At 48.5% G+C, this 24,422-nt stretch overlaps 1 protein-coding gene across 1 annotated transcript; it reads left to right on the top strand.

Annotated features, from left to right (window-relative positions):
- Positions 1–868: 868 nt before the first annotated feature.
- On the top strand, positions 869–24,211 carry SLC5A9 (solute carrier family 5 (sodium/sugar cotransporter), member 9). The gene is made up of 14 exons (XM_010159160.1): positions 869–922; positions 2,345–2,416; positions 4,873–4,977; positions 6,834–6,998; positions 9,561–9,666; positions 10,307–10,387; positions 11,162–11,367; positions 12,173–12,308; positions 13,207–13,314; positions 13,473–13,623; positions 14,807–14,975; positions 15,562–15,777; positions 21,941–22,088; positions 24,006–24,211. The coding sequence occupies exons 2-14, from the start codon at positions 2,402–2,404 to the stop codon at positions 24,209–24,211; spliced, it is 1,812 nt and encodes a 603-aa protein (XP_010157462.1). The 5' UTR covers positions 869–922; positions 2,345–2,401.
- Positions 24,212–24,422: the final 211 nt, after the last annotated feature.

The raw sequence follows: 24,422 nt of genomic DNA, 5'->3' as shown, positions 1-24,422 counted from the left end.
GCTGTGGTAGGGGACAGCCCCCTCCGACCTGCCCATGCCCCAAGACAGCTGCTGCTCCTGCTGCCACTGCAGCTTTCCCGACTCTTATAGGTGACCTGGCATTGGCTCTGCTTGTCACGCAAGGAGCTTAACTCCTTTGCTGCTGGCCTGGAGAGCCAGCACTTCCCCCTGTTGATATCTGCAAAGGGAGTGTGCAGCGTAACACGTGCGCCCTGTCTGCTGACCATCCGCCGGGCTGTGGATCTCTGCAGCACGGAGTATGCCCGAGCTGCAGCACAGGATGGGGAAGGAATCAGGATACGGCTGGACAGAGCGAGGAAAGGGGCATGGGTACCTGCAGCTGGTCCTGCACCCATCCTGCACACATCAGTATCCTCACCTCCAGCACCAGGAATTAAGACCAGCGGTTCCTCTTAGGAGGAACTTTTCCCTGTAGGATGCTGTAGAGAAAGTGATGAGAAAGAGGGGTGAGGAGCAAGGCGATGTGATACATGTCCATTTGCCATCCCAGTGGCTGTCACCAATGGGTAAATGGGCAGGAGAGGGGACCAGGATTCAGGAGCATCTGGGAGGGATGCGCACACCACAGAGCTATGGGGAGGTCCTCATTCATGACCCATGGAGCCAAAGCTCCTGCTGGGGCCTGCTGGGAAAATATTAGCCCCAGTCCTGCCTGGCTCTCGCTCCCCACTCACACCTTCTCCACCTTGTTAATTATTACAAGGGAAGCGATGAAGGCCACCGTGCACCAAAGTCCAGTGTGAGAGAGAAAATCAGCAGTTTGCTCGCAGCCATGAGCCAGCCGACCCCAGCCACCACGGAGCTGCCCACGCTGCCAGAGGACATGACAGTGGCCTTTGGGGTGGCAGACATCATCGTCGTCGTTTTATACTTCGCCTTTGTCCTCGTCGTTGGGATATGGGTGAGTCTCTGGGGTGACTGGGTTTAGGTCTGCCTGAAGAGGAGAGCCTTTCATCCTCCCTGGAGCCCTCCTGGGAACAAAGGTGTTTGCCTGCAAAGGGCATACTTTGGGAACACTGCTATCCTGGGGCCTATTGAGCAAGTTTGGAGGTGATAGTGATCTTCTTGTGAGCCCTCACCAACATGCTCACATGGAGACAACCAGGGGTCATTCCCTGAAGGTTGCTGGGGGATGATGTCTACCTCCTGTTCTGCAGAGTAGTCTCACAGCAGGGTGTGGGCAGGCAGGGAGAAAAAGAAAATCCAGGGTTGGGGTGGAGAAGACTGAATTGGGACTTTAAAAAGCTTTGGATATGTTGTTGCTAATTATTTGTTCATGTTGCTTTGTGAAGGCCTCTTTCATAGAGACCTGTAGTGTTCTGGTTGGCTTTTCCAATTGGTACATTCAAGGAAAAGTCATTAAATAGGTACAAACAGCTTCTTTCCAAAGATGGACCATCAGAAACCTGCAAAAAGAGAGGCAGAAGCATGAGTAAAGCTTGTCATACTTAACAGATACACACACACAAAAAATGCGGAGCTGATGCTGAGACCAGGCATTCAGGTTTCTCCTGGCTTGGTGACAGTGCAGCACACATTTGGGTGCTGCCATGCCCATCGGTGTTTTGCAGCAACCCATGTTATTATGGTGCCTGACTGCAAGGCCCCGTTTGCTGCAAACAGCAAGCACAGCCAGCCTCAGGCACATCAGAGGGTCTTGCTGGCCTAGGGACATCCTACTCCTCTTGCAGTCCCTGCAGTTCTCACACAGTTCCCAGGTGGGGCTGGGTGATGTGGCCATACAAGTGTGGGGCTGCTGGACACCCTGCACCTGCAGCAGTGGGAAGAAGCAAGGCAGCAGGAGTGGCAGCAGGGCATTGCTAGCCATCCTGGAGTGCACCTGCATCTCCTGCCCAAATGCAGTCCGTGATGGCATCCCATGGGATACAACGTTGTCCTCTGTTTCTCACCCCTGTGCCATATTCTCCCGTATTTGGCTCCAAAGGCCTTTGCTAGGGCTGCTGGACAGTGAGGAGGGAAATGCTTCCTCTTGATGCATACCACTGTCAGAAGGTGGGCAGCCTTTCTTGGAGCTGCAAACACCTATCTTCACATGGCTGAGAGCAGGCAGACTCCTAGATTTCTCAAAATTAGATGCCTTTCCCAGGGGCCCTGCTTCAGCCTGTGACAGAGCCATGCAGCACCCATCTGTGCTGCTCTGAGTGGGGCGAGACAGTTGACTGCAGTGACACCCAAGGGGCTAGGGTTAGGGTGGTGGAAGAGGTTGCTGATGGGGTGTTTCAAGGCTACTGAAATGGGCATTGGGACTGACTTGCGGGTGGGTGAATGGAGAAAAACACTTTTTTTTTTCCTGTGCTTACAGTCATCGGTACGAGCGAGCCGGGGGACCATTGGAGGCTATTTCCTCGCCGGACGATCCATGACTTGGTGGCCTGTGAGTGAAATGCACCCCTCTGTTTCTCATGGTTTGAAAGCAATTCCAGATATAGGGAGAAGCAGGCCTAGTGGGGGGACCCAGGCCATACGTGTTTTGACTGTAGTCTTGAGATGAAGAGGGTCCACCAGGAATCGTCCCAGGAGGCTTCAGGCTACAGTGTGGAGCTGCTGGGCCAAAAGGATAGCTCAGCTCCTGCAGGGTTTTTCAACTCTCAATTTCTCTGCTAAAGTCAGCAATGAAACTGTTCATATTGATGGTGGTGAGGGAACGCTGACGGCCTAGTTTGAAACTCTTTGGCCCCAGCTCACCGAAGATACCATTGTGCCCAAGCCAAGAGAGTGTTAGGTCATCTAGGAATATGCTATCCAGGAAAAAAGCATTTAGAGACTGAAGAAAAAATAATCCCAAAGCCCAGGACTTTCTGAGCCCTTGCTGTTTAGAGTAAAGTTGAGGTTATTGACTAACAATGTAAAGTATATCAACTTCAAACCACCGAAGTATAAATCTTCACTATGAAGAAAAACAAAAATCTATTGAAGGCGCCTTTTCTTGGGAGTGAAAGGTACATATAAAGATAATTTAAAGTTTGAAAGGAATAAAAACGCCAGAGGAATAAAGATCCTTCTCAGCCAATGCCAGACTCCAGCACCATATATCTCTCCAGTGAGTCATGGGTAACAGAATGCTACCAAAACACTGTGTTGTTTTCTTTTTTTCCTTTGGGTGCACATTGCCCATTAATTCACTGGGCTGGATTTTCAACCTCTTCGATCAGAGACCTCTCTAAAATCTGTTATTTCTTAAAGGTCTTGATACTTCTGTCTTGGCCAAGTGACATTTAATGGAGAAGCTTAGCTTAATGGTTTTCTCTAATTAGGAGGGGAAAAATTAAAAGATACTGAAATGGCACATTTTTTTCCCCCAATATCGTTCTTTTTTCTTTAAAAAACCCAACCAAACCTCAAAACATTCCAATGGCTTTTAGCTGCAGCCACAGGTGGCCACAGAGTCTCTTTTGTACAGGTTGACTCTCGGCTCTCCTGACCTACCATTCTAGGTTCAAAGCAACCTCTAATGCTGTTCACTTTTCAGTTTTGTTTGTCAGAGAGCTGATTCTACCTCTGCAGCACTCCTACAGGCTCCGCTCCTCGTGGCCTTCGCCTTGAGTACATGACTGGCTTACATGTATTTCTTACATGTATTTTCCTACGGGGTGACAGATTTCTGCTGTGTGTTAGACAGCCCCCACTAAGCCCTGGTATTACATTGCTGCTCCTGTGCTCCTCTGTTTCTGTGTCTGATACAGATATCAGGAAAACAGTTTATGTTTCTTGAGTGTACCAATCCCCACCTCAGTTGCAAATTCAGGTTGCAGCAGCCAGCTCTCTAATCAAGAGTTTTCTTAGGCAGACAAGAAGGCAGAGCTGTTCACAGGAATCAATGTTCCTGTTGACGCCATATTAATGTTTTACCTTGCTCAAAAGGGAGAAGCAGATCAAATTCCATCATTTCTGTTTCACATGTAACAGTACTAAGGAGAGAAAATCTCCTCATAGGCAATGTGGCTAAAAACAAACTTTCTCTAGAGACCAAAGGGCTAGACTTGTCCTTTGGGTAACTCCTCATCTGACCCTGAGAGAGATTTGACATTGGCATACAGAAAAGAGGTGAGGCTTTCTGCCAAATAAAAGTAGTAATTAAGTCAGATAGTCATTAAAGCACCTTGGAGCTTGCATTCTTCCTATTAGGGCGCCAATGAGCCATGGTAGAGACAGCCCACAGCCTACAGTTAAAGTTAACCTCAGGCATTAGCATTTTCTAACCTACTGCAGAGCTGAGTATCTTTGAACCTCTGCGTAGACCTTAACACAAAGGGCTTGCATGTTTCTAACAGCATCCCTGCTATGGTTCAGGAATGTCCTCCCTTAGGAGAGCTCCAAGAGACAATTCTGTCACCGTGGCTGTGTAAACCACCACGTGCAATGTTCAGTGCAACACTTCGGGGGGGCTGGGCTGTCAGCAAGACATGGAGGGGTAGAACAAGGGTCAGCAAGGTTGGGGAAGGCATGTTGCTGGCGGAGTAACAAGAGAGTGGAGAAATCCATCACATTTCATGGATGCTGAGGTATCTCTGGCTGCCCTCACCCTGCTGTACTCCCCGAAACACACATGTATCTCAGGAGAACCATTGGCAAAGCGAACCCCGATTCTGAGAGTAAGCTTCGCATTGGAGTGGGGGTGGTGGAAGGGAGCAGACGCACCCACTTTAAAATATAAAAACATAGTTTTCTTTAAAAGGAGAAGGAAAACCCAGCTCTCCATTAGCACCCAGCTACCTACCTACAAAGAGACAAGGACCTGGGGAAAGAGAGTGGCTGAGGAAAATGCTTGGGCTGCTACAGAAGTTCCTCAAGGTGACTTTCTGGGTTTTGTGCCTGTGCTCTGTGTTTCAGATTGGAGCATCCCTGATGTCAAGCAACGTGGGCAGTGGCTTATTCATCGGCTTGGCAGGCACTGGAGCAGCTGGGGGCCTTGCTGTTGGGGGCTTTGAGTGGAACGTGAGTTGGTTATATTGTCAACTAAGATGTCACTGTTTACAAAGGGATTGGGGGGACGCCTCCAAAATCAGATGCTAACAGGATCGGCATCTACAAGTTCTCAAGCCTCAGGAGAGAAATCTCCGGGCATTCAGACAGCCTTAAAAACATGAAATCTTTATTTTAGTTTAAGTGGAATCCACTAAAATTATTATCTCTCTGACCTCCCCAGAAGCACATGGCCATATTTTTAAGCTTTAGCCTGCACTCATCAAGATTAAAATAGAAGATAATGAATGCTGAAAAGGTACTTGGATAATCACAGGATTCTTGGTACAGGGAGTTTGAAAAAAAGCAGCATGTGATCCTAAATTCAGTGTAAAGCCATGAGAATCAACAACACTGCATTCACCTGTCAGCTGCCAAAATGTGACGTCTCTGGGGTGAACATCTGGGTGTGAAGGCAGGTCTCATTCTGCCCTATTGAAGTGGCCTGGAAAATTGCCACTGACACCACACAGAGCATGAAAACCTGACCCTTTGTGTGTGATGCTAATGAAATTTCTCAGCTGCAGTGATGAGGACTGAGATTAGTGCCAGCTTCACAATAAACATCACTCACCTAACTGTAAATCTCTTGTCTGTATCAGCAGAGACTGCTAATGGTGCCAGATACTTGCCAAGCACAGGCAGGGCCCACCAAAACCTCTTTCCTGGGATATCTATTCACTGCACTGTTTTTTTTCCTAAACCATTAAGATCACCTTTATGTCCTTTGTGAAGAAACCAGAGCCAGTGTTCAGCCTGGTGCATGTAGGACATATCAATACTTGAAGGGTTGATACATACCAGTACTTTAAATAAATCTATTCACATCATTTTAGAAGCCCGTGAAGACAAGATTGTATGTCAGGGAAAATCTAACTTAATGAGTTTAGATTCATTCCTTTCAGATTGGAAAGGGACCTTAGATATACCATTATTCTCTCCCTTTGTCACAGGACATCACTCAGCTGCAAGGATCATATGAGCATCTTTTACCTAAGCCGGTCTCTGCCACCGCAGAAGCCATGACTGTTCTCCTTGATCACTTATAATCCCTGCTCATAGGGATCAGTTTCATTTCTGATTACTTAAATAACTGATCAAAGTAAAATCTGGGCTAATGTCAAGTATTTGGATGAAACGTAATGACCTGAGACAGCCAGGAGTTTAGGTTTGATAATCCAATGGCTTTCACTTATGTTCAAGATCTCCTGTTTGGGCTTTTACTGGGTTTCAGAGAAGAAATACATGATGGGAGATGCCTTTACACCTTCCAAAATACCCTTCACCTGTGGCAAAGCAACTGAACTGCCCCTTTATCTACCAGCAACAGAGGCGCATCTGCATCAGCCTGCAAGGAGAACACCCCGGCAGAGTCTTGCTGTTGCTTATTTTTATGCTCCACAGGGACAGTCTGCTGCCTCAGCCTCATCACTTGCTAATCAAGCAACAAACAGATGCTCCCATCCTTCTCTGAATCACTTAACTCTTCACTGCCACAGCATCAGCGGTTTCAAAGCCACCAAATACAAGAGAGATCCAGAGCAACAGAATACACCTTCTTTCCAAAAAGACCGGGAGATGGAACAGAATGTGCCACCCATGATAGAGAGACACAGGGCTTAGGAGGATAATTTCAAAGGCTTCTACCTGTATTGTAATAATTATTCCATTTGCCATCTCATCTTCTGAGCAGGGATAAAAAGTCAGACTGCTTCCCGAATATGTTGTACGACAGTGTGCCTTCCTGCTTTCTTAGGATGTCCGCTGAAAGAACAGGACGTTCCCATGTGTTGAATCATGTGCCTTTGTTTTCTCTGTCTCCTTAACAGGCTACCTGGGCACTTCTGGCTCTCGGCTGGATCTTTGTGCCTGTTTACATCGCAGCAGGAGTGGTCACCATGCCTGAGTACCTGCAGAAGAGGTTTGGAGGGCAGAGGATACAGATCTACATGTCTGTACTGTCCCTCATTCTCTATATATTCACCAAGATCTCCGTATGTATCCAGTCAAACACAACCCTCGTGTCTAGGGCAGGGGTAGGGCATCCTGGTACGATGCAGGGCTGCTCAGAGAGAACTCAGATGTCCTTGAAGGGACCAGCTCAGCTACCAGAAACTTGCAATGTGTTAGTATGCTGCTTCGCTCAAGTAAATACCTGCCTCTATTGATCATGGAGACCTATCCTAAGAGAGAGCTCTCATTAAACAGCAATGCAGAGCGAGAACTTTACAGGGATATGGCAGCTAATTGCTAAACAGTGTAAGTTCCATCAGCTGTCTGCCTGCTTTTCCTCTTCTGCCAGATCAAACCTTAGGCAATATAGACAGGGGAATGGCAGCATTATCCCATCCAAGTGAGGCTTTGGCTGGCTGCATCCTGTAGATGTGAAATTCTCTTAAATTGTAATTCTGCTGTTCTTGTGGCTGAGTTTTCAGCATTGGGTATGTTATGGTTATTTCTCTCTCTTTCTGTCACTTGTGTTGTATAAAAAGGGTATGGTGAAAGGGAGGTAGGTTCTGGCTTAAGACAAAATGCAGCATCTTTCCTGGATTGCTTGTAGCATTGTACTCTGCTGGTAGACAAAAATCAATACAAGCTGCCAGCTATTTCCCTTAATTTAAATGCCATTAATAAGGAGGCAAAACTTCCGCCCAGAGATTTGCTGAGAACTACCTGTGATCCTGGAGGGAGAGGACTGTATTTCAGAGTCCGTTTCAGGGACTGGAAATGTCAGTCCGTTGTCTCCAGCTGATTGTCCCACATCCAGTACAAGTCAGTTTTCACTGGACCTTAGTGAAATAGAAGTATTCAGATGTCAAATTATGTTGGAAGACATTGACTGGAGATAAGGCACCAGTGTACTTTTTGCAGTTGGCTTCAGGGTCCTTCTCCCAGCCTTATTATGTCTCAGGTCCTGGGAGGTGCATTAAGAGTTCCAGGCTGGGAGCAGGGATTAGATTTCCTCCTCTACAGGGCAGCTCTTGGTCATGTCACCCATTGCTGTCACCCCCAGAAGCTTTGCTCTGTGGGATTGGAGTATTGCCCGGGATGAGGTCTGGCAAAAAGGCATTTGAAGCCTATTTACCCACGAGGGGTAAATGGAAGGTCTCTCCTGCAACTGCGCCACAGCGTGCACAGTTACAGAGGCAATGTACGTGGCGAAAACAGACCAAAGACCAAGGTCAAAATGACCTTCAGTAGAGCAGTGTTTGCCAGTGCCTTTCAGAGCAGGACCCTGGCCTCAGTCGCTGCCGTTTCATCTCAGTGGTTTCTCCTCTGTGCAGCTAATTCACGCGTGGCTGACGGATGTGGCTGGTGGAGTTTATGGGCATGACAGGTGCTTTCTATTAAGCGGTGCTATTGTTTGTGCAGAGCTCATTTAGCGGCTGGCTGGACAGCGGGCAGTTGGTTACAGGAAGGATTTTTCTCCCTGTACTTTTTGCCCAAACATAGTTTAGCAACTAGGGCATTGCAGAGTCTCCTCTGCTTGCAGAAAAGACAGAGATCTCAATAAAGAGTGCTGTCAAAGGACGGATGCTGCGTGGCTATGGAGGTGTTTGCATTTCCTTCCGGGAAGTCAAAAGCCAGAAGACACGGTGGTTCCCGTGAGGTACTGACAGTGTTTGTCCCCAGAGGTCAGCAGTTTCATGGGGTGCTTGCTTTTAAGGTGCTTATTGCAGCACAGCAAGGAGAAGTCTTGCCCCATCCCTTCTGTCTCCCTTGGCAAACGGCTTTACCCATACCTCACCCCATACCCGGTTTGCAGGTGCCTTTCATACTGATTTCCCAACACAGGAATCTCCCATACCACCTTCTGCAGTTGAATGATGTTATCTGTGTAGTTTCTGGTTTCGCTCTCTCTGCCAGTAGGTCCAACCAAAACAAAGCTTGTGGGGATGTCTGTGTTTCTAGTGAGGTCCGCAACAGGTATAACCTGTTTTTCTGGAGTCGTTCTAGGATGCAGAATGGCATGAATAGAAAAGCAAGCTGTTGACCTTTTCAGATGAATAAATCATGGCACAAGACATCAGTGATTCTTTGGGATTTTTTTTAAGCAGGAGTGTCTCCTGGACACTAGGCCACCAAGGTGTGATCTTGGGAACAACATGGTCTCTGCTATTTGCCCCCCATTCCCTTGCTGTGTCTGCCTGTGGGTACATGGGCTCCTGCTCCTCACGAATGTCTTCACAGTCATCAAAAGGAGTGACAGTTTCCACCAACACTTCTCTGTGCTGGTGAGGAATACAGGCCACGAAGGCTGCCTGTAAGACAGTCTTTTTGTTTATGACTTTTTAGTTCCTTGGCATAGGAGTTTTACCTTCCTGCCGTCCCAGCTCCCAGATGCTGAGAGCTCTGACCTCGAGGAAAGATTTTCCTTACACCGAGAACAAGACAGTCCACAGCCAACAGCCCCATGCCTTCTCCTCCTCTTCCCCTTCCCGGTGTCCTCCCTCATCAGCGCTCTCAGCCGCAGAGGGCTGCAGGCTGCTTTATTAGATTTCCCTCGCACGAAGCACTCCTAATGCCAGACTGCCCTTGGGCTTTTTTTATTCCAGACAGACATTTTTTCCGGAGCATTGTTCATCCAAATCTCTTTGGGCTGGAACCTCTACTTGTCCACCGTGGTCTTGCTAGCAGTGACTGCTGTCTACACCATAGCTGGTAAATAGCTGATTGTAAATGAAACAATACAAACTAGAGCCTAGGGTATAAGTTTCCCCTTTCCTACACTGGAGAGTGTATTCAGGTCCTGGTCTGCGAGAGAGATTCTACTGGTTGCTGGTAGTAGCTGCCCTGTCACTCCCAGCTGTTGGAGACCTCTGGCTATTCCCATTCTCCCCTCCTGGCCCAAGGGAAACTGGTATGGGGAGAACATTGCTGTTTTCTGGAGGACTTCCTAACACTACAGCAGGCTCCCGGTTCCCTCTGTGCAGGTGGTTACCGCTGCCCATATTTGCTCTTTATTCCTCTTCGAGCAGCATTAACAACTTGAGATGTTCTGATGCTGAACTGTCTCCAAGTCATGGAGACATGAATGAATGTGGAACATTCATCCACATGAATGTTCCACATTCATGAATGTTCCAAATTCATGAATGTGGAACAGCCCTTTGGGCCATTCCTCACGGCAGGGCTTGTGACAGCTATAGGCTCCTGGGGACCAGCTCAGTGCCAGCTTCTCCCAATGGGTCTGTCCTGAAATCACTGGGTTGGGGCCAAGGAAAACCTTTTTCCAGGTGAGGTACCCGTTTCATTGTACATGCTGACGCACTCTGCCCGTTTCCTGTGGTTCTCCTGACAGGCGGTTTAACGGCTGTAATATACACTGACGCGCTGCAGACCCTGATCATGGTGCTGGGAGCTTTGGTCCTCATGTTCATAGGTAAGGGGAACCTGCAGTGGCATCACCCACCAGTTAACGGTCCCAGGGTCATTAGACCTTAGCAGGGCACCTCACCCTTTCCAATACGGTGCAAAATGAGTTTTAACCACTCACAGAAGTGGTGCCAGCACAACTCTCGTTTGCCAGGTTGTCAGACTTGCTTCATCCTTTGCACTAGCTGTACGGAGGTGAGGTTCTGGATAACTTCTCCTCACTAGTGTGGGTTTTCCTGGAGCCACCAAAGAGCTTCCAACACTGCATTCCTAGAGCAAAATGCAGTTCTCGCTGTGCTCATGTAAATTCAGAGTAATTCTGCTGACTTTCCCTGTTGACTTTGGGAGTTACTGTCGATTTGTCTGGGTGTAACAGTATTGTAAAAAAATAAGCAACAAGGAACTGACCATCATCAGGCTTTGCTTTAAGCCTTCTTGGCAAACAGAAATATAGATACATCTTGTTTCATGTCATGCCTTCCTGCTCTAGCTCTTAGAGGGTGCATGAGCAAAGCCTAGATGCTGAGGCCATGGTGAGGATTAGGATCAGTGAGTTTTTCCGGCATTGATCCTCTTCCAGGATGCAGTGTTAAAACCACAAGGACTCTGGGCAAAATCCAACTGACTCCTGTAGAAACCCTGACCGCCAAAAGCAAGGGTGGAATGAGAAGAAAGGAGATAAGAGGAAGATAGGAGAAAAGAAAAGTAATCATGGGACTCAGATAAGGAAATAGCTTTGCAGGATGCACCAGACCTTAAATCACTGGCACTTTCTTTTCAGGATTTGAAAAAGTTGGCTGGTATGAAGGACTTCAGAAGAAATACAGCTCAGCAATACCAAAGATCATAGTCCCAAACACGACCTGTCACCTGCCCCGTGCAGATGCCTTTCATTTGTTCAGGGATCCAGTCACAGGAGACATTCCTTGGCCTGGCCTTATATTTGGCCTCTCTGTGCTGGCTCTTTGGTGCTGGTGCACTGACCAGGTAAAGAAAGCCCTTCCCTCTGCAGGCAAACCACCACACTATTATTTCTGCTCCACTCCTCAGTTTCTGGATCGGTGAGCTGAAACACGACTGTGTCTCGTTGTGCAGGAGTTACTGCCTTTTTACTGGTCTAGACCAGAATATCTCACTCCTTCCACCTTCCCAGCAAGCTCCTATTTTTGTGCATTTCTTGGTGCAGAAAGAACAGGTTATTGTCTTCTGTCTTTATCCCATGGTGGGCTGGGGAGTACTGGGAGTCTTCATGCAGTTAACGTGACAAGGATATGAAAACGTGGATTTGGAGCTGATGGGCAGTAACCTTGTGTAGACCTCCAGACAAGCCATTCCTATGCCCAGAGGTCTCACGTTTCTTACTGCTTTCCAAGCTACCAGCGAGGAAAACTGTGTTTCTCAAGACACAGTGGGTTTGTGCTTTAAGATGTGACAATGATGAAGACCCACCACTGAATTTGTACCCAAACAGCCTGTTTCATGCCTTGTCTCTTGCTGCCGTACAGCTGCTGTCTCCAGTTCTCACAGTGGCTTCATTTCAGTCAAGGGCAAAATGATTCCTGTAAAGGAAATTTCCACGCTGTCCTTTCCTATAGCCTGTGCACTGAGCTCGGAGCAGTGACAGCAGGCTGCAGTCAACCAAGATGGGAGAGTTGCCACTGGCATGCCAAACACCCTGGGATCCTGCCGGATGGATGAAAGTCATCTGTGAGAACGAGAGACAGAGAGAGGATGGATCCTGCTCTCGCTGTCATGCTTCTGTTTCACTGCTTTCTTTCTGCACTGATTGCAGGTGATAGTCCAGAGGTCTCTCTCTGCCAAGAACCTCTCCCATGCCAAAGGTGGATCGGTGCTAGGAGGATATCTGAAAATCTTCCCTATGTTTTTCATTGTAATGCCAGGGATGATCAGCAGAGCTCTTTACCCAGGTAAGCCTTCCCATGTTCCTTGCCAGGGCCACTAATCACACACAGGTCCTCCAGCACTTCTACACCTCAGAAACTGCCATCCTTCAGGAATACTTGTATTCCTGTTGTACACTTGTGTTCCCATGCCTTTCCTCCACTTCCAGTGCTCCCACAGTGGCAGAATTCACTGGGAATATCCATATGGGGTGTATTTTGCCACTGGGGTCACATCGGTCAGTGCTGTGCACATTACATGCATCTGTCTGTCTGGTGGAGATCAGTGAGTTGAAATACACGGAGCACTGAGGTTGCCCTTCAGGTCCTAGGGATTGCTTTTTATTAGGTATTTGGTGAGAGTTTTAGCAATCTGCCACACAGATTTATGCAGTTCCTGGTGGATTATGCAAAACTGCCCTCCTTTGAGAAAGAGCAATAGCTACCCTCATGGTGTCTCCCAAGGAGCTCTCAGTGCTGCTTTCTCCAGAGCATGCCACTGAGGAGGACCACACCTCCTCAGGGAGGTGTAAGTGGAGGGAAGGGAAGGAAGTGTAAGCGTCCCAAGTGCCTTTCTCCCAGATTTCCTCAAACAGGAGTAAAAGTCAGCCTGAAACATCCTTGGTAACCCAGCTGACAGGTTCGTGGAAACAGTCCAGTTCCCACAAACGACAAATCATTGAGGATTATGATTATGCAACATCCAGGAGAGTTATATCTGTACCCTGAACAGAATTGCAAAATGTCATTTTGAAGCTTCACCTCTACTTTACGATGTAGAATGTTCTTCAGCTCCACTCATTCTAGCTGTGTTCCAGCTGCACCTCTGAATTTGCACACAGGGCATCAAGGTTTGTTCCCTTGAATTAACCTTTGGCTCAGTGGGGTTTACACTGACTTCCTGTCATTTTCCTGTCTTTTGCAGATGAAGTGGGCTGTGTGGACCCAGAAATCTGTAGAAGGGTCTGTGGAGCTGCGGTGGGTTGTTCCAACATTGCCTACCCCAAACTGGTGATAGAGCTTATGCCTGATGGTGAGGAATCTTTGTTTGTGGAGGCGGGCTTGAGCCATGCCCTGCACGGGGTGGCTCAGACCGCCCTCATCCATCCTAAGGCTGAGGGGATCTCACTGCAGTTACCAGAGAGAGGCCAAAGGTTGAGTTCTGATTTTCCTCCTTTCTTTCTCCCCCAGGGCTCCGGGGCTTGATGATTGCTGTGATGATGGCAGCCTTGATGAGTTCCCTCACCTCCATTTTCAACAGCAGCAGCACTCTCTTCGTTATAGACATCTGGCAGCGGATCCGCAAAAAGGCTTCGGAGCAGGAGCTGATGATTGTGGGCAGGTCCTTACATTTCTTTATGTCTTGTTGCTCTCATCACCTGTTTTGAGTGCAGCATTCACATCCTTCAGTCTGTACTCACTGAGAAAAATCTGATGCCTAAAGTGCCGAACAGGAAAGCAGCCTGGGAAAGAGCATTGTGTTTTCCATCTTCATCTCAGGTAGACCTGGTCATGGAGAAACACAGGATACCACTGAGCTAGGTGGATCACTGCCTCTTTCTTCTCTAAACTTAACATAAATACTGCCCTCAGTGTCACTTTTAGAAAAGCCAAAGGTGCTCTCGAGTCACTGTCACCAGGGGTCTTCAAGAACATTGTGTTTGCATCAGGCAGGAGTGTTACATTGCAATTATTCCTTCCTTTCCAGGGAAAAGTGCAGGGAGCTGGGCCTCCCAACTCTCTGTATCTCTGATAAATTTTAGTGCCATTTATGAGCAAGCTCTGGTACTGCATTGTTTCAGGGGCGTATGAAGTTCTCCTGATAGCAGAATTCTGCCTTTTTGCAGTGTTTTTCCTCTCCTCTCATGAGCATTAAATTTCTAAGCTTTGCTGTGGGGTGGGTAAAGGCTGCAGACAATCTCATACTCCACTACTGCAGAGTAGTGAGAGGGAAAGTAACTCTTGTTCAGCAATATGGAAAAAATATGGAGCCTGTAACATACAACGCAAGGATGGAGGAGGGTTATGGTATGCACCTGAGACCCCGGGAGCAATTTTAATAAGCAGCTCATGAGTTGGAATTTGGAAAAGACATGAGGCTGAGCATGTTATCTGCTTGGAAAGGTGGCAGAAAGATTGCTTCCACAAACTTCCAGGTCCTTCTCTCTGTTGCATCCAAGAGTTAGTCCTTCGAAGAGCATATCACTCGAGGACACACCAGGTTGAAGGGCTTGAGGGGAGCCACCGTGTCCTTGTGGATCTCTTATGCATGTTGATTGGCAAGTCCTGGCTCAGCTCACTCTGAAATCCAGGAAGTTAGCTCTAGGAATTGGTTGAATTGGCTTTCTAGGAGAGAACAGTATTCTATTTCCCTGTATATGCAGGGAAAGGTTCTTCAGAGTGATCTGTGGAGTTTTTCTTAGGGAATTCTGAGAGCAATTGGAAGTGTGCTTTTCTGCAAAACTTCATTTTCAGGTGGACTCTACCACCTGCAGAGCTAATACAATTTTATCCTCATCTTCCAGAGTCTTCATCCTCATCCTTGTAGTCATCAGTATTCTCTGGATCCCGATCATTCAGTCAGCCAACAGCGGCAAGCTCTTTGACTACATTCAGTCCATAACCAGCTATCTAGCCCCACCAATCACAGCTCTCTTCATCCTGGCAATCTTCTGCAAGAGGATTAATGAGCCTGTAAGTGGAGTGTCAACAACCGATTTGACAAAATAAGTAACTCTCTTCTCACGACCTAGCCTTTGAGACTCTGAAGGTAAAGCCAGTCCAGCTACAGTGTGACAGTTAAGCAGCATTTCCCTGGCAGGAGTTAGTGGATCTTAGCCCAGTCTCTAGTGCCTGTGGTTTTGACTCTAAGAAGCCACTACAAGTGGTACTTCTTGGCAGTCTCATTTGAAAGCACAAAAGGCAAAGCTGTTCTGAACTTCAGGGCTGATGTGTCAAAGTCTAGTTGGAGGCACGTTGCTAGGAAGTCACTCTTGCATTGTCTGTGCCATGTGCAAGGGCAGAAAGAGAAAATGAGGGTGTTTAACTGAAAGCATCCTACTTTGATGCATGTCAGTGTGGGTTTCCTTTGGGCTTAAAAGGCCTTGGTCTGCAAAAAAGAGGGAAGTGAAAGGGGGAGGGGAATAGGAAAGGGAAAGGAAGGAGAAAAGAAAAAGAAAGAAAGAAAAGGGAAAAGGAAAGAAAAGAGAAAAGGAAAGAAAAAAAGAAAAAGTTCTACCAAGCATGCAGTGACCTTTTCTTTATGCTTGCCTTTTCTCAGGGTGCTTTCTGGGGCCTCATGGTTGGGCTAGCTGTTGGTCTCGTTCGGATGATCATCGAGTTTATTTATAGCACACCGTCTTGTGGCGAGGAGGACAGAAGACCAGCTGTGCTAAAGGACTTGCACTACCTCTACTTTGCCCTCATCCTCTGTGTCCTCACTGCGATTGTCATCGTCCTTGTCAGTCTCTGCACCCCACCGATCCCCGAGGAAGAGGTAAGTGACTTGCGGTGGCACCCTTTTCTCAGAGCCCCCGTTTGGTTTCCAAAACCCTCTGAAAGCTGTCCTTTTCCTCCATGGTTAAGAAACGGTGCGTAATGCATATGCTGTGAAGAAACCCTCGCTCCTCAGCTTTCTGTTCCCCAGGTCGCATAGTGTTAATGCTTCCTGAGGCACTGAGTGCTTGAAATTGAGTGTGAGTTCCCATGCTGTGCTTGGAGCTGGGCAGACACCACAGCCCATCGTAACTGGAATGGAAAGTAAAGAAGAAGGGGAAGGAGATGAAATCATATTACAGAGCACTGCTGAGGAGGAATTAAATATATCTAATTGTAGCATCTACCCTGTTTCAGCACAGCCAGCATCAATCTTGCAGGCAAACAAGATTAATATCTTTTGCAACATGGGCATTTAGGAAAATAACATTTTGTCCCAATGTGATCTCAATTACGTTTAATAACTTTGAGTCAGGACCAACTTTCTTTTACTTAACACATTAAAATGCTGCAGAGTTGGGAGGCTTTATATAATAAAACCTTAAAGCAACTCTGCCCGGTCCCAAGTTTTAAAGCAGCTGTCAGTATAACAGAACTGCCATCTACCTCCAAACAAAGGTTATTGGATAGATTTAAAAGACCTGTCTTTTTCCTAACCGCATGAGGAAGTGTGGGCGATGCCGTCATAGCATTTTCTATCTGTTGCTTCCTCGTAACTTGTAAAGCATTAACCAGCTCCATCAATGTTTGATCAGTGTTAGTGGTGTCAAAGATACCCAACTCCTAAAGATTATGTGCAAGCAGGTGCTCAGATAGAGGAGGGAGGGGGAGGAGACTGTCTTTGTGTCTGCTTTGAGATAAAGTCTCAGCTTTTATTAGCTATCAGAGGATCCACATGGGAGAGAGAAATACTGGCAAGGAGGCACCATTAGTTCTGTTGCTTACGTTGTTCACTGCTGCTCAGGGGTGGCCAGATGGTTGCCAGCAATTAATTACTGTGGTTTAATGAGTTCCCACTCATCATCTGACCTGTGATAACTAAACATGTGCAGCTGCCCACAGCAATAGCAAGATAAGACGCATTAACATAGCACTGGCAAATAGTGAACATAGTTGGGGAAGTTTTCTAAAGAGCGATGTTCAGGATGCCCTTTTGGTAGTCTGTGGACCCCACACAGTGTTAAGCTCAGTGCCTGACCTCTGTAGAAGAGATTCTGTTGAAGAAAATGAATGAGAATTAATGATATTGCCTGTGGCAGTGAGAGCTTGGACACAGAGACCCAGCTCAATCATCTGATGATGGCCATGACCATCTGTGTCCCATGAGCAACCCTCCCATCACCGGTGTCTTCCCACCCCAAGGAAAATGAGCAGGGCCATTGGGCAATTTGTGCCACGAAGTGGTAGCTAATTCCCTCTTCCCATAGCTCGGTAGGAATGGGAGAGTCTGCCTCTATTTGGTTTTAGTCTGATTTCCATTCAGTTTCTACTGTTTACCCCCAGTTTCAACAGGAAAGGTCTGACCTTGTTCCTCAGAGGACAGCCAAAGGGAAGGTGTGGATTTTAAGCTGAGGTAGGTGCCAACATTGCTGTGCTGCTGCCTCTCTGGCATGAATCTGAGTGGGTGGCATTAAAAACCACCATTTTTCATTTTCCTTGAGTCAGACTCACCCCAGCTTTTGCCTGACACGAGCGCAGGTGCAGGTTTGGACTGTCACTCCTCGTGCCGTGGCTTCTCATGGCGTCCTGCAAGCAGGGCTTGTCTTCCCACCTCAAGGTAGTCTGTGGCTGTGCTGAGGGGGCTCAAGGACAGAAGGGTTTTGGGAAGGAAAGGCAGCAGGTGGAATCAGGATGGATGTGTGAGGCTCTAACCCTCTGGGTAGCAACTAGCACCTGAACTTTGTGTTCGGCCATTAGTGACCTTGGGTTGCAGGGTTTTGGCACGCAAGTGGGCAAACCTGTGGTGAAGAGCCTCGATGTCCCCGTGACAGTGGCTGAGAGGGGGAGGCAGGTAGCGGGTGTCCTGGTTGAGAATACCTGGAGCTCTGGTGCTTCCCAGTCCCATGTGTCCCATTGCGCTTCATGAGCCTGATATTTCCCCCATAAAAATCGCCCGGGGCTAGTTCTGCCAGTTCTGCCAGCCTTTATCTGTGCAGCGCTTTGAGACGTAGTGATGAAAGACCGTGTGTAAGAGCTACGAATTACGCCATTTATTTTGTCAAGGAAAAGGAAAAGAAAAACAAGGCACCAAAGAAAAAGCCAAGGAAATATAGTGATAGATCATACTTCAGCAGATGTAAATCAGCATAGCTCCACTGCCTTCAAAGACCAGGAACAGCTGTTGAGCACAGTTATGGCACTTTACACCAGCTGAGGATCTACGCCGGACAACTCTAAATATTGAATCTCAATGCTTTTGAGATAGTAAATGGGCAAAAAGAGAAAAGAGATTTGTATCTGATGCGAGAGTGGTACAGCTAATGTGCCTGGCTTTAAATGAATTACAATCCAAGAACTGCAAGCTGCAGCATTTTCTCCTGCTGTTTTGGACACTCTCCCATCCCTGTGGTGATTGATGCTGTGCTGGAAAACAAGTATGCAAGGAATTTGGTATGCTCCAGAGTTCATATGTCTTCATTGTAGGTAGTCCATATTGTGTCACGCCGTCCTTGAAAATCCTGCAAAAGAGCTTACAATTAAATTTGAGACTGTGAAGCTGAAACACAACTGTCAGGTGCCAGATGGCATTTTGGAACAGAAGGATTTATTCTAGTTTACAAACAACAAAAGAAAAACTTTGCTGAGTTCTTGCAAACTCGCCTGTCCAAGGAGAATGTGAGGGCAAAAAGGGAGAGCAACAGCTCCACACAGCACAAGTGCTACGTGAGCAGGTCCCATTCCCAGGGCTCACCCAGACAGGCTGACGGATTGGCAGTTCCGTCTGATGGTCTCTGGGGTCGGGGATGTTTTCCCTGTGTCTTGAGGTCTGGCGTCAGCGGCTGGCTGCTTCAGGTGCACACCAAGGCCGCTTTGACTGGCCTGAACCCTCGCCCCGCGCTCTGCTGTGCTGCGGCTGCAGCTCCCGCAGCATCACACAGTGCCACTGAGCGCACAGCTCAGCTCCCGTGGGAACCAGGCACTCACATCGGAGCAAACCAGGGGGGACACAGGGCTCCCTGAGCAGTGCCCACTGCTCCCCTGCCCTTGGGGATGGCAGCTGCAGGCAGCGTTTCCAAGGTCCAGGTCAGCGATGCTAACGCAGCTCCGCTGTCAGCAGTTCTCCTTAGTTATGTATTTGCTGGCTTTCTCCAGGCATGCAAAACGCATCCCGTCGTCCTTGTGAGTCTGTGCCAGGGAAGTGTAGCCAGTCCCGTGGTGGCCTCCGTGGCCACACAGCGCTACCGGCCTGCCCCGGCACGTGTCCATCCAGTGACAGCAAAGGGGACCTCAAGGAATTGAGCCACCAAACCCCACCCCAGGGGCGCTTGGGGCTGGAGCATTGGCGCACTGCACCCAGCTCTGGGGTGGTGGGCTGCTTTACTTGGCCATGGCCAAAGCTGCTGGGAGGGTCGGTAGGATGATATGTAGTGAGGTCACCTGTGTGTCTACGCTGCTTTCAACTGGGAATCGCTCCCGTTCGGCAGAGTCTGAGCCCCAGGTAAACTCCAGCCCTTGCAGATTTTGCTGCAGTGTGAAGAGACAGTCATGCAGGGCTACATGTGAGGAGGAGGGAAAAGAGAAAAAGTTTTGGCAATCCTTTAGTACTCTGAAACTTTGCTATGTTCCAGTGACATTTCCTAAGTGATTAAAAAAAAAAAAGAATCCCTGAGAAAGATGAGGATCATCAAATCAAAGCAATTTAGCACATCGTGACAAGAAAGATTAGCCCTGCCCAATGCTCATCTTGGTTGAAAATGATTTAAATAAAGCTATAAATCTTCTGGAAATTATGCAACATTTCGTGTCAGCTGGAAACTCCTGCCTAGATCTGTGTGTGTAAAATCCAAAAATTAAACTCACGTTACTTGGAAAGGAAGTGACCCATCTGAGACACCCGTTTCCTCGTGGGCAGCGCAGGGAGGCAGCTGGTCGCCGGGCAAAGGGGTGACTTCGCCTGACCTGTTGCCCCGCCGCAGCTTCGCTGCCCCGCTCCCTTCCTGCGGCTCCTCTGCCGGGCAGCCAGCGGGCTGGAGCTGGAGGATGGCCCATGATCCTGGGCAGCTGCACTGGAGTGGGATTGATGAGCGTGGTCCTGGCTGCCCGGCTTGGCCAGGGCACGCAGAGGTTCGGAAACACCAGTGCCACCAAGCTGCTTGGTGTGCCGTAGCCAGCCAAAGGAGCAGCAGGCCTGGCTTAAATTCAAGGACCCGAGCCCCTGGGATAGTTAACCCCACTCCACAGCTGCAAAAGGACCATGGCGAGGTCTGCATGATTAATGCCTCCCATGCACTCTCTGTGTCCCAGGGAGCAGAAAGCTTCCAGACTTGCCCTAGATAAGGGCTTCAGACCTCCTGCTTTTGTAAAGCAGAGCAGATTTCAGTCAGAGCAGCCTGTCCAGGACTAGCAGTCTTCCGTGGCTTTTGATGGTTCTGAAAGACTAGAGAGAGAGTTTATTGTCCTGGTTTAATCCCAGCCAGCAACTAAGCTCCACACAGCTGCTCACTCGCTCCCCCTGGTGGGATGGCGGAAGAGAACTGGAAGAGTAGAAGTGAGAAAACTTGTGGGTTCAGATAAAGACCGTTTAATGAGTAAAGCAAAGCTGCGCATAGGCAAAGCAAAACAAGGAATTAATTCCCCACTTCCCATGGGTAGGCAGGGGTTCAGCCATCCCCAGGAAAGCAGGGCTCACACGTACTGGTTACAAGGGAAGACAAATGCCATCACTCCAAACATCCCCTCTCGCCCCCTTCCTCCAGCTTTATATGCTGAGCATGACACCGTATGGTCTGGAATGTCCCTTTGGTCAGCTGTCTTGGTTCTGTCTCCTCCCAACTCCTTGTGCACCCTCAGCCCAGTTGCTGGTTGGGGTGAGGAGCAGAAAAGGCTTTGACCCTGTGTCAGCACTGCTCAGCAGTGATGAAAACATACCTGTGCTATCCACGCTGTTTCCAGCACAAATCCAAAACACAGCTCCAAGCCAGATACTGTGAAGAAAATGCAACTCTATGCCTGGAATTAAAAAAGAAAATACAAACCCAAAGAAAAAAAAAAAGCCAAAGCAACAAACCGAGAAGAGAAAAGGCCTTTGGACAGGCAAGTCTTACAGTGCGTGCCCAGAGCTCACTTGAATCTACTTGTTACTACACCTGTTGGTGTAATGTACGGCAGAATCCTGCCTGTGGAGTGTGGTGCCCTTCACCGTCACAGCTCCATCTGCCCTCATCGCTGCACTCCCCCAGCAGAGCAGGGACACAACAGTGCTACTTCGCCCACGAAGCCCTGGGACAGGCTCATGTGGAGGAGCAGTTTGCTGCTTTGAGCTGACCTTGGCCCAACCGTGGGGTTTAGTGTTTGCACTGGGTTTTCTTTTCCTATAAAAGGACAACTGAGATGAGACAGAAGATCCTCCAGTCCCTCCCCATGTGCCAGAGAAGGAGCTGCTCCAGCAGCGGTGTTCCCATGGCCATATAAGCACATCGTGTCCCTATGGCCATAGATCTGCACGCCAGCACCCAACTGATCTTTCTCTGCTGAGGGTAAAACTGCTGCCCGGGACTGACTGCAGCCAGAGAAGGTTCTTTTTTCTTTTTAATTGACTTTATTACCCTTCTCTGTTGGAAAGCTGCCATGCTGGATGCAGATCATCATTATTTCATGTCAATCAAGTCAGCCTAGAAAATAGGGAGCTGATTCCTCAATGTCTACTAAAAGGTTACCCCTGGTAGAAGCAGGGATGGAACAGGTTAATTAAAAAGAGTGGAAGGAAAGAAACTAGATTGATTCACATGCTCTCTCACCTTTTCAGCTCCCACTGGATGGTACCAGCCTTCTTTTCCAGGGTGTGGGCACATGTGCTGAAGGGAGGTGAGGAAAGTGATGGAACAGCCGTCACCCTAGAACGGATCTCTCATCCTGGATCTGTGCCCTGCAAAGAGGGAGCTGAATGACATCCCAGTTTGGGACTGACAAGTAATAACCTGGTTGTTCTCTGTCCCACCCCGCAGCTCGCGTGCCTGACATGGTGGACAAGACACAGACAAGCACCTGCTATCGACCTGAAAAATTACAAGAGTGAAGCAGCACAGATCAACCCAGCCAGCGGGGAGGGTGACCTGGTCGACAGCGCGGATTCAGGCGAGAAGGAGGAGGCAGGTAGGGCGGCTGTCAGTGAACAAGCACGCTCACGCGAGTGCACAGCCGAGGTCTCGTGCAAGTCCCTCTAAAGCTCATGAGAGGCCGTTCAAGGGTGTGCCAACGCTATGGATGTGGCAGATGAAAGTGTTACACTTCTTGGTCCTCCCAAACGTACCTTCTAGTGTTTACCTTCATGTCGCAATCCTCTGAATGGCTCAGAATAGCTGCCGTTCCTGAAAAAATAAAACCCACCATTCAGTAACATGCTTTTGCTCCACCTCCCTAAAACAAGTTATTCACTGGTGCAGACCACCCCCGTCCAGTTCTGCCTGAGTCACAATGTTATTCCAGCACTTCAGGCCTGGACACTTGATGGTGTGCTGGACTCCTTAGATGGGAGTCTCTGGCCACTTCGGAACATCCCTTGGGAGGGTGGAGGTCTGTGTGGCCAGGATGCTGCGCTGACCCTGGGGCTTTGTGCCGTGACACTGCATCGATTTGTCTGTCTCACCAGGAAGCTCTTGAGGAGCTCCATAGCACTACTGCAGGCATCACCAGAGCAGCAGCTACCACTACGGAAGTCATGTCAGGCTCTGTAATTTCAACTTTAAGCACCTAAAAGCGGCATCCCTTCTTGTCCTCAGCACGGTTAGGCGATACGTGCCTCGTGTGCGCGCTAGAGATGCCTCCTCCTTACCCCTCTGCGGGTTCTGCTAGCCAAACTCACCCAGTGGGGCTGTAACATACTGCGTCGAACCAGCATCGAGGCCGGGAGGGACCAGGAGACTCCTGGGGCAGAGGTGTGCACTGTGGACGTCCGAGGGTAAACCTATGAGCGTCTGTTTTCTCACTTAGATCATGCCAATAGTAGCTTTCATCTTCCCTGGGGAGATAAGCCCTGGTTCATATTCAGACCCAACTGACTTACATCATAGCTGTGTGTTCTGCCAAGGGTGTTTAGTAAGAAGGAAGAGTCAAATGATCTCGGAGTTGTCAGGAGGCAGAACAGTAGCAGGAGACATTACACAGGCAAGTTCTTTTTGGCATGGACAGAGATTTGTTCTGCAAATCCATTTAAAAAAATGCAGCTTTTGGGTTTTGAGGGGTACCTTCCAAGGTTACAGAGCAGAAATCTCAGAGGAAAGGCACAGACACAAGATTTCTTCACTCCTTCCTTCTGCTGGTCGGTCCAAAAGACACCGGTACCAACTACGGCCAAAGCAAACAGAAGTGGGCAACTAAAGAAATCTCTTAATAGTGTTTTTCCCAACAGAGTCAGTTTGGGTTTAAGTTGAATGCAGCCACTCAGCATTATTTACTATTTCTTATCAATTCCTAGTTCACCTAACTAAGATTTTTATAAACAAATGTCTTGGTATTTGGGTAATTAGTAATGATGGGAAAGGAAATGTGAAACACAGCAGTTGACAGTTTAATGAGTTTGGTGGTTTTTTTTTTTTCTCTGGGTAACACCTTTTTTAAGGCTTTATGACATTCTGCTGTTCAAAAAAAAAGGTTATATTTGGCAAGAACAGCCAGCGAATACACGCGGCACAGGGCTGACAATTAAAACACATACTTCACCCGTCACGCCGTGTGTAATAAATAAGCCAGGATATCGCTAAACGGACCATCATGCTGTCAGGAATTTGTGAAAGTGGATGGGAGCTGGGTCGGAGAAGAGGTCTGTTAATTAACTAATGAGTGATTGGTATTGCAATCAACCAACTGCAATCAGGCTGTGCTGTGCATGGTTAAGGCAGATCTTTCTCTTTTTCCTTTCCATCTCCCATCATCATCTTGCTTCTCCCATCCCAGGTGCATCTCCAGCCCCACTCCAGCCCGGTCAATGCACCTCCATACTAATGGGAAGGGGGAGGGAAGCGTCTCAGCTACACGGTAACACCCTTTTTTTTTTTGGTCCATCCTTTGCAGCCAAACCTCCCTGCTGGAAAATGCTGTACTTGTGGTTCTGCGGTCTCTCCACCGGCCCCACACCCACCCTCTCCCAGGAGGAAAGAGCCGCCCTGGAGCGGAGACTCACCAGCATCCAGGAGAAGCCCCGCTGGAAGACCGTTTGCAACGTTAACGCTATTCTCCTGCTGACCATCAACGTCTTTCTGTGGGCGTATTTCGGCTGAGGTGGGGTCAGGCAGCAGGTGGCTTTGGTTTCTCACGTCTGAGCCAGAAGTGTGGGGTGACAGAGACCCTGGCGATGGTCCCCGGAGGCCGGGATGGCGTGTCCCTCCCTGGAGACGCCGCTTGCTGGAAATGACTGCGGGGCTTGGTTTCTGCACATCCAGGACGCAGGGGATGTGGGGGGCAGAAGATGGGTGAAATCAGGAGCCCTGG

The sequence above is a fragment of the Eurypyga helias genome, unplaced genomic scaffold (genome assembly GCF_000690775.1).
Source record: "Eurypyga helias isolate BGI_N326 unplaced genomic scaffold, ASM69077v1 scaffold5099, whole genome shotgun sequence".
In the NCBI taxonomy this organism is placed as follows: Eukaryota; Metazoa; Chordata; class Aves; order Eurypygiformes; family Eurypygidae; genus Eurypyga; species Eurypyga helias.
The sequence above is the reverse complement of the archived record's forward strand: the minus strand, read 5'-3'. Positions and strand labels throughout refer to the sequence as shown.